The 10,098-nt window shown below is 37.1% G+C and overlaps 1 protein-coding gene across 1 annotated transcript; it reads left to right on the forward strand.

The window, feature by feature from the left end:
• The first annotated feature begins 237 nt into the window (after nucleotides 1–237).
• Nucleotides 238–6,741, forward strand: LOC122091933 (cytochrome c oxidase subunit 6b-1-like). Its single transcript, XM_042662191.1, has 5 exons — nucleotides 238–423; nucleotides 3,291–3,491; nucleotides 3,585–3,667; nucleotides 3,831–3,912; nucleotides 6,444–6,741. The coding sequence occupies exons 1-5, from the start codon at nucleotides 382–384 to the stop codon at nucleotides 6,495–6,497; spliced, it is 462 nt and encodes a 153-aa protein (XP_042518125.1). The 5' UTR covers nucleotides 238–381; the 3' UTR covers nucleotides 6,498–6,741.
• The last annotated feature ends 3,357 nt before the right edge of the window (nucleotides 6,742–10,098 follow it).

Below are 10,098 nucleotides of genomic sequence, written 5' to 3' on the forward strand. Positions count from 1 at the left end.
CTTGATTACAACATTGACCAAAGTGCTTGTGGATCCACTTTTTCATGACATAATATGCAAGGTGGCAAGTATACGTAGCCTTATCCCTTCCTAATAGAAAAAGTTGTTTCTAAAGTATAACCATGTGACCAACAAATCGGACAAAATAAACCATGAAATTTGAGCCCATAGCCGGACCGGTCTGGTGGTCGAATCCGATCGGTTCCAGTTTTCCCGGATGCCAATAATGCCCAACAAACAATGTCTAAAATTACAGCTCAGAAGTTCTCCCTCACAGATTATCGCCTCCAGAGTCTCTTCACTCTCGTCTGATCTGACCTACTCTGGAGAACTCGCCGCATCTGTTTTGTTAGGTTTACGAGTTCAGATCTGTCGAAATCCATGGCGGAAGTAGAGAATCAGAAAACCTCAAGCCTAGCTGCGGTACGCATTTTTCTATCTCTGTCTAGGCTTTTTCCCGTTGTTTTCACTCAAATGCTTCCTTTTTTTTCCGTCTTCGAATGGATCTTACATGGTGCAATTACTTTGAATTACAAATACTGAACGGGTTTATTTGTCTTGGTAGATCTAGTTTTGATTCAACCTTAAACTGCTGGATCTGTTGTTTCTGATCCTTTTAGCTTGATAACAGGACCATTTCATTTTGCTCGATTTATATGGAAAATTTAAAACCTGATCTAAAGGAAGCTCTTTTACTGTGGATAATTTTTAGTGTTGATGATAAATATATATATATATATATATAAATAAAATCATGAATTTTGGGGGAAGTTCCTTATAAATTAAATTACGTTTAATTTCAGTGTACCGGAAGGATATTTCTCCTACTAATATCTGGTTCATATGTCAGTTAGCATTCCTTCCCCAATCTCAGAAAAAAAAATCTGGTTGCAGCCTTATATCGGAGGAATTCAATGAAAACTGGATGAGTAGTTCATGGGAGGATTTGTGATAATTTTGAACAGGACCCTGTTGCTTAATGATATTCTATGAAGTATATATAATGTTGGACTGAAATGTTTGAGGTTCTTCTTTATTTATTTATTTGTTTTTTTGAATCGAGGAAATTATAGAAACAATCCTTTATATATAAAATTACTATGATTTCTGTATAATTTGAAACTAACAATTTTGATCTAAAATAAATTTGATAATTTAGTTTGGAAACTCTCATGGGTTGAGTTGTTTGAGGAAGAGTTCAAATTTTGGCTTAGGGGTTTGTGGTTCTCAAGGATCCACTCTGGCAAGACCTCCTTTTGGTACCTTTCTTCTTATTCCATCTCTTCTTTAGGAGCTTTTGTTCCTGGTAGGAATTTAGGTAATGCACATGACAGTGATCATGAGGTTCAGGCAGTGTTTTCAATTTCTAATCCTACAAATTTGGATTATCAGGTTTCTCGAGGGTACCTTGCTTTAAAGGGCATACTGCCTATATGTTGTTTCAAGTTATTTGACCTTTTTTTACCTTTATTTATATGATTTGAAAATAATGTTATACCACCCTTAGACTAGACATGATATGTAAAGGCAATGCAAATGACTTAGTTGAGCATATATATCAATCAAGTGTGCCAATTCCTGGGCAAAAATAAAGGTGAAACTTTAAATATTTCCCAGTTGTCCATGTCTTTTGAAAGTAATTATTTAAATTATTAGTTATGAACTGACCCATGGCTTGTTGGCTCAAAATTCTGGTTGCTTCCTGCTCGGTTTGGGTTTTCCCTTCTGTGGTACCTGGTGAACTCAGAGATGCAGGCCAGAGACTTCTTTCCACCCTTCGCAGAATATGGTCATGCAATGAGCTAATCATCCCACTTATGGGCCATCCTTCTGTTTCCTATCTATTAATAGGTGTTTTGAATTGATTTCTAGTTAGATTAGGATTGGGAGATGTGTTTGATTTAGGATTTTTCATTCCTATTTTGAATTAAATTTTTTGAGTGCGAATAGGACATGATTTTCTCTTTTGTATTTATTTAGGATAGTGGCTGTATCTTTCTAGAAATAAGATTTTGACTTAAATCTGCAATTGGGCTATAGCTCTTTGTGGCTATAATATAGGTATCTATTCACAGTTTTTTATCAATATTGGAGCGGATTATGTTTTCTAATTTCTAAGGGTTAAGATAATGGTTCTCCCTCTCCACTGTTTGATAGTTAAATGTAATATTTCTTCTCTATAAAAGAATTCGACTATTCAAATTCTGCGGACAGTTCCAGTGGAGTTTATTGATGATCCTGAGTGGCCTTATTTGAATCAGCAGCTTGGAAGAGCTGTTAGATTGGGCATGGTTAGGAAAGTCAGTCAGGAAGGTTAGAAAGCTGAGGATTTTGATAAACCTATATTCCAAAGCTTCTCTGTTACTGAGTGAAGGTCAATTGTGTGATTCGGCTTACCAGAATGGATCAGTCAAGTCAGAATATTTCTTTCTTTGACCTGCTGGCTTTGTATTGGCAATTTCTCTAGAATAAATCCTATCTCACAACCACTATGAGCTACTGATCCTTTTATTGTTTGCATTTGATCGAATGCTATAGCAGCCATTAAGTGGCCATCTTTTTATTTTATTTATTTATGACAGAGATCAGCCTTTTGAATAGAAGACCAACCCCTTCAATGGCTTCTCATAAATTAGAAGAATATTTAGTCTTTCCTTATCATCACCAGTCATTTTAACATTCCCATCCATCATTCCAAGTTTGATTGCCATCATAATTTAATTTTTTCTTTTTATCTGATCCTTATTTCACATTCTAAGACCTTAGATAAATCCTATTCCATTTGCTTTTCATTCTTGACATGTGGAGTCTATTTGAAGGGCAACAAAATTTGATAAGATCCCTTCCTTTCATCATTTGGTCAACTATCATTATCTGTTGAATTGTTCGAATGGCTTCTGCATAGACTGAAATTTATATTTTGCGGTTTTCAAACTTTAAACAAATCTTAACTACCACACATAAAGAACTATTGATTTTAAACAAAGATAGATAGTGAAAGGTTCAATTATGACTGTGGCTACAGAAAACAAGTTTAAAATCTTTTCCTCTGTAGTTTTCGGATATATTGTTTTAACTACCTTATTTATTCATATCTGTTTTATGTATTCTGACTTATAGTTTTTAATTTTCTCTTCATTTGGGTAGGAGTGCATTGATGACTTTCGATTGGGTCTTCAATGATGTGTGCATCATTGCTTGCTTTTGAATATTGTGGTAGATATTCTGGAGGACCACTGGGGCCTCTTGTAGAAGTTTTGCCTGCTTAATTGGGTTGCTGTCATTTGCAGCAATACTCATTGCAGGAGATAGAGGAGCCGGTCTTGGTTGAATCCCCGGTTGAACCAGCTGTAGATGAGAAGCCAGCTATTACTGAGGAAACTGTAGCTGAGAAAACTGAGGAAGCTCCTCCAGCTGAAGAAAGCAATGGAGCTCCCGAGCAGGAAGACTCGAGTGAACAAGAAGCGCCTGAAGAGACACCAGAAATAAAGGTATCATTTTGCTAAAGCACAAATAACTCCTTCCTATACATTTTACTGTTAGAAGGTATGTATGTTTGCTGATGCAATGTCATTGAATTCCAGATTGAGACGGCACCGGCAGATATTCGTTTCCCAACCACCAACCAAACAAGACATTGTTTTACACGCTATATTGAATATCATAGGTGAGTCGAACACGTTATTTTACTCATTGGGTTTGAATCTGTTGCTTATATTTGTTGATCACATCTCCATTGGAAAGCTTGATATTATATTCATGTGGCATTGCTTTTCAATTCCCACTTGAGTAATGTAGATTCTTATGATGAGCAAAACATGTTTATTCAGGTGCACAGCTGCAAAAGGGGATGGTGCTCCAGAGTGTGATAAGTTTGCAAAATATTACCGTTCACTCTGTCCTAGTGAATGGGTATGTACTTCTTTATCCTTATTTTTCTTTTAAAGTAGGACCAAGTTTTTCTTAAGCCATGGTGAAGGAGTAATTCCTTTGCTGATGGCCATCATTGCAGTTGGATGGGTATATGGGAAAGAATGTTTGCTTCATTCTTAGGATTTCTTCTCTTTTTCTACAAATTTCAGTTTGTGGAAGAGTGCATGTGAGTGTCATCAGTATATATATATATATATATATGCCTATTACCTGTAATCTTAATGGATATTATAGCCATTGGAGGGGATGGAATGGTGCAGGTCAAACCTGAGACCTGCCTTGCCCTGTCCCGTATTTTATGACATCAATGTGTTGCTAGCATTCTTAGCGGCAGGTTAGGGATGGGAAATATTTAATAGGGTTCAGTTCAGCATTTGTGAAACTTGTCCCAAGGCTACCTCATTTGCCCTCGCTATGAAAGTATGAATTTCTTCTTTGTGTTGAATGGTAATTATGTCTAGTTGCATAAAATTAATGGCAAATAGGAGTCTTATATGCATGCATAGTGTGGTGATAAAACTAATTTTGTTACACGATTCATTTCCTTTGACAGCACTGTTGTCAACCTAGGTTATTCAAAAGTTAGAGGTAAGCGTGTATAGCAGTCAGTTCCTAATCAGTCCCGGGTTCTTAAGGCCAGTACTGAAATCAAATGATTAATTGATTGGTCCCTACTTACAAGAAACCGGACCAATTATGATTTGGTTGGTTGGTCTTGGTTGTTAAACGGTCCTACTCAATATATGGTGAACACTCTCCCATATTCAATATATGAAGTTAGAAAAAAATCTTTGAAATTGAAGGGCCGTCGACGTAGTAGCCCATTATTACATGAGTGTGCTTGGCCGAAGAGAGAATAATAGTTAGTGGAAAAGCCTAAAACTCTCATAATCGGTCCCAATTGATTGTCTCTGTTTGGTTCCAAAATTCATATCACCACTTGTGGCTAAGACAAATAATAATTGGCCTGGTTTTTTTTTTTTTTTTTTTTTTTTTTTTTTTTTTTTTTTTCTCTTTGGGTTAGTTCTGGTTCAATTAATTAGTTCTGCTCCCCAGTTGACATCCCTTGCCAAAAGGCTGATATGGCCATCATACATCAGTGTTTCCATTTTATTTTGGGGTGTTTTTCGTATGTTTGGTGGCTTGTCTTTGTTTTGCAGCCTCCTGTGGCTCTTCTTGGTTTGGTTTGCTTGTACAAAAAGAAAGAATCCATACGCTCCTAGAATATCCTTGAAATCAGTTGAAAGAAATTGCTTAGAGAAAATATTAAGTTATTCAACACATAGTGGCTCTTGGCTCAGGTTGCTTGGTTCATCTTGCAAAATTCATTCTTCTCCTGTAAATTTTGCTTGAATTCCGTGCATCACTCATTTACCATTTCTATTATACCTCCATTTACGTGTTGTGCTTGATAGCTAAACTGGTCTTACTCAAAGAAATCACAGAATAGCTTCTGACATTCCCAATTTCCCATGAAAGTGTGCGACATTGATGGATTTCCTTGCAGTTTTTATGACTTTAAATTGATTGGATTTTAAAACATAATGTGTTGCTGAACCCTATAATTTGTGGATAAGGACTTGAGGGGTTGAAGTGAGTTAGCTTTTGTGGATGGATATATATATTATGAGCATCCTAGTCCAAGATGCATAGAAAAGGAGATGTTCATGCATTTAGTACTAAGTTATTGAACACATTATGGCTCTTGGCTCAGGTTGCTTGGTTCATCCAACAAAATTTATTCTTTTCTTGTTTAGTTTGGAACACAATATCACATACCAAAGTAAATTTTGCTTTGAGTCTCCATTTCTATTATACTTCCATTTACATGTTGTACTTGATAGCTAAACTGGTCTTACTCCAAGAAATCACAGAATAGCTTCTGACATTCCCAATTTCCCACGAAAGTGTGAGATATTGATGGGTTGACTTGCAGTTTTTATGACTTTGAATTGATTGGATTTTAAAACATAATGTGTTGCTGAACCCTATAATTTGTGGGTAAGGACTTGAGGGGTTGAAGTGAGTTAGCTTTTATGGATGGGTATATATATTTTTATTGACTAATGCCATGGGTTTATTATGAGCATCCTAGTCCGAGATGCATAGAAATGGAGATATTTGGGCATTTAGTACAAAATTTAGATATGTTGGGAAGCTTTCAGACTTGTCATGATGATCCTTTTCTCATTTCCTACATCTAGTGGAATGATCAAGCATTTTGTGATACATGTTTCTTTAGGTCATTGAGGTGAAATTCATGCCCAAATACGTATAATAATTGAAGTAGTGGTCAGAAATTATATTTGTAAGATGTGGTTGAAACACACTTTTTTTTCATGTAATAATTATTGTTCAGGATGGATGATGGGAAGATAGATTTTTAAGATATTGTAGGGTTTTAATCTGGGTTTTGTGGCCTTTTTATTTTTATTCTTCCTCTCTGTTGCTTTGCTACTAATATTTGCCTTCAGAAGCTAATTGTGTTGTATTATTACATATGGATGCAGATAGAGAGATGGAACGAGCAAAGGGAGAATGGGACCTTTCCTGGGCCTTTGTAGAGGGCTCTGGATTTTTTAGGGAAATGTTGTGAGACTCCTGCCATTATTTCCAGGCCGATGCGAGCTCTGGAAGTTTATAGAGATGGGAAAACATCCGGGACAGTTCTATTTGAAACGAGTTAATAAATTATTTTTTTTGGCTTGTTTTCTGTTGCACTAATTCAAGCCCAAATACATGAAGTGTGCTTCACATAAAATAGAGATATTTACTCTATATAAGCTTTCCAGTCTTCATCTTTTCACATTTACATGTGTTTTTGGAACAGCACCAAGCTGAGATGTGTGGAAGGAAGGAGAGGAGAGGTGAGGGGTGTGTGGTGCACTTGTGAAATGGAAGTGGCATTGCAAGTGGCTAACTAGTGGTATTACCTTGTGGGATTCGTCACTTGCTCTCATATTTCTGCTCTTGGCCCCAGTGGAGGTTAAGGCTGCTTTGGTCAAACAGACCTGCACCTTGTGTTGGCCACAAACTGTGGGTACCACCTCACCTGCATACAAAGTTTTCAATTGTCAATCCAAAAAGCTGTCCAAACTTGACTTTTTGAATCATTTCTATAATAAAGCAAGAGAAAATTACATGGTTATCCATTTTTTGTTCTCTTACAATATTATTCAACCTATGTTTCACTTAACAAAAATATGCTAAAACTGATGGATAATTTAGTAATGAGAAACCCAATTGTGGGTAATTACGTAATTTTCCTTAAAGCAAATTTGACACTGAAAATTTGTTTGGTTTGGAACTTAATCTGATGTCTAGATTGTGGAAGTGCACTCTTCCCCAATCTTATTGATTCCAACAGTGAGGGGTCCACCAACATTCATGGTTTTTCATCTACCGTTGGTGGGGTGCTTTCTGGTAAATACCCAGGTGTCCAGGACCACTCTAAAAGCCTTGGATGGTAAAGAAACCATTCACCCTCTTGAGTAAAAATGGTTGATAGTTTATTCTTTTCTGCTCTTATGTTAGCTTTTTAGAGGGATTGTGGTATTAAGGTCTTGAGGTTGACTAGTCAATCAGAAGGCAGCGATGGTCCTTTTTTTCCCTCTCTAAGATTGTGGGATTGCTAGCCATTTTTATTCTATTTGCCTATTTCAACATTAGTAAGTAATCATGGAGCTCTATGGGTTGAACCTCTTATGGAGATCAACCATATATGCATCTTTTTCATCTGTTCTGGATGTAGTGATATAGTTCATTGCTATTTCAGAGCTCTGCTAATGAAGCGTGTATGGTGATCTTGCACCTTTCTTCATATAATCGTAAATAGGTTAAGAGTTGGTAATAAGTGTGGCCTTATGTCCCCTAGTGGGTCCATTGTATGGCTCTTTGTAGGTCCCTATCTAGTCCCTATCTTAAAGATCCTATTACAACAACAATTAAAAAGGAGTCCCTAGGGGGGTTCATAATGACCACAACCTTACCCCCACTTCGCGAAGAGGAGCAACTTACTATTTTGTCGAGATCCACTCTGTTACTCCTTATGCTTGTTTCAAATACAAAATAAAATTTCATCCCAAAAAAAAACATGAAAGTGCTTTCTCTAAACTTACAAAATACTCCCCTATGTTCTCAATGATTTTCATCTCCAATAGAATAGTCTATCCAAAAATCTTGTATCAAAAGAACATTTGACGAGAGTTGAAATCTGGTTCAAAAAAATAATCTCTGCTTTTGATAGATGGTTTCTACCAGTTCTTTGTTAATCAGAACTCGGAAATCAATTGCTAACAATTACTCTAGCCAGTCAATAATCCTCCGAACTTCCATCTTTCACAAGACAGTTTTTTATGGCAGAGCTTCCAGTATCAAGTTTCTTCATCCTTCACCACTCCACACAAACTGACGCAATGGTATTACACTTCCAAAATTATTAAAGCAATCAATCAATTTCATATTAAATCTCAGCATTCCCCAGGAATTCCCAGAAAAAAATAAATGCACTATGTTCTTTATCTCTGTCAAGCTGGGTCTCAAACAGAATGTACAAAATCTTGAGGTGAGTTTCAAATGCATACATTTTAATAATCTGTAAAAGGTACATAAATTCCCAACATCCCCAACACACTTAAGCGATTTGGATCAAATTAGGTGGCCCTAGCATACCTGCTATCATGGCATTTCAAGAGACAAAATCCCTAAACTGAATTTCTTCAAAAAAAAGCATTTTCGCGGTAACCATCTTTCCCTCCTCATGGTAGGTACCCTGTGATCATAGCTGTAATTGCAAAAATATTCTTCTCAGGCATTAGATCAAATAGTGCCGTTGCTTCTGCAAACAAGCCATTTTCCACATACCTCATCATAATCCAGGTAACATATCATTCTTCCTGACATCATTCCCTCATATTGGGGAGATTGAGTGGGAACTTCCACCGAATCTAAGAGAACCCATCAATCATCGCAGTATAAGAAATGACATTTCTCCTTGGCATTTCTTCAAACAGCCTCTTTGCTTCCTCAGTACTACCATACATAACAAACCCAGATATCATCGCATTCCACAAGTCAGTATTTCTCTCGAGCATATTGCCGAAGTAGTACTACTACTACGCCTCATTAATTCAATCATTCTGCACCCACACTGGAATTGTTGCTCTTCGATACGTAACTGATACTTACCCAGTAGTTCTTTTCCACTCACTTAATTTCAAGTTGGTTATGACTTGATGAAATCTCTCTCTTGTGCAATATGGATATGACGCAGTGAAATCTGTGAAGAGCACTGAGCTTCTGATCAGGAAAAGGCCCTTGAGGATTGTCCGTGAAATAACCCAGGATTTTAAGGTGACTTTTAGTTGGGTTAGCTTCGTGGGTTCTGGTTGTTTCGTCCTGGATTCTAAACTAACTTTTCCCCCCTCTGCTTGCAGACTGATCAGAGGCAGACCAAGCCTAGTGGTAAGAGGGAATTAGTAGAGTCCTCTTCAAGGATGGATGGATGGATTTTTTTTTTCCAAACAAGGAAAAGATAGATTAACTCGAGTGTAGTAAATTATATAGCATATCGGACTTATAGATCGATTGTTTTCTTGTTATAGCCTCCATAATTATAGATGTAAGCTTTTTCACATATCTATTGTTAGTTTTAATATAAAAATTGGGATAGTTAGGATGGCTATCCATATCTAAATGTAGTAACATTAAGATCCTAGGTTGTAAGTGTAGAAACGCAACCCTAAAACGATGCAAAAGATAATGGAAAAACAAAACAAACAATGCACACGGATTTTACGAGGTTCGGCAAGGTTACCTATGTCCCCGGTGAGATGAGATCCTGCTTCACTATCAATGAAGAATAGGGTTACAGCGTTCGTCCTCACACCTCTCAGTATTGCTTGCATTACAGAGAAAGAAACCCTCGCTACAAATATATAGCGAAAAAACCCTAATCCGGATTAAACTACAATTGCCCTCAAATAAAAAATTCGAGCGGGGGGCTGCGCCCCCTTACACCCCCTGCTATGCAGGGGGGCCTCCTGCCCCCTTGCAACCCCCACAACCCACCTGTCTAGGTGATACACCAGTACTCCCTGGATTAAACTGCGACGGAATACAAGACATCATACACTAACAATCTCCACCTTAGTTTGAATTCTATCG

Source organism: Macadamia integrifolia, chromosome 2 (genome assembly GCF_013358625.1).
Source record: "Macadamia integrifolia cultivar HAES 741 chromosome 2, SCU_Mint_v3, whole genome shotgun sequence".
In the NCBI taxonomy this organism is placed as follows: Eukaryota; Viridiplantae; Streptophyta; class Magnoliopsida; order Proteales; family Proteaceae; genus Macadamia; species Macadamia integrifolia.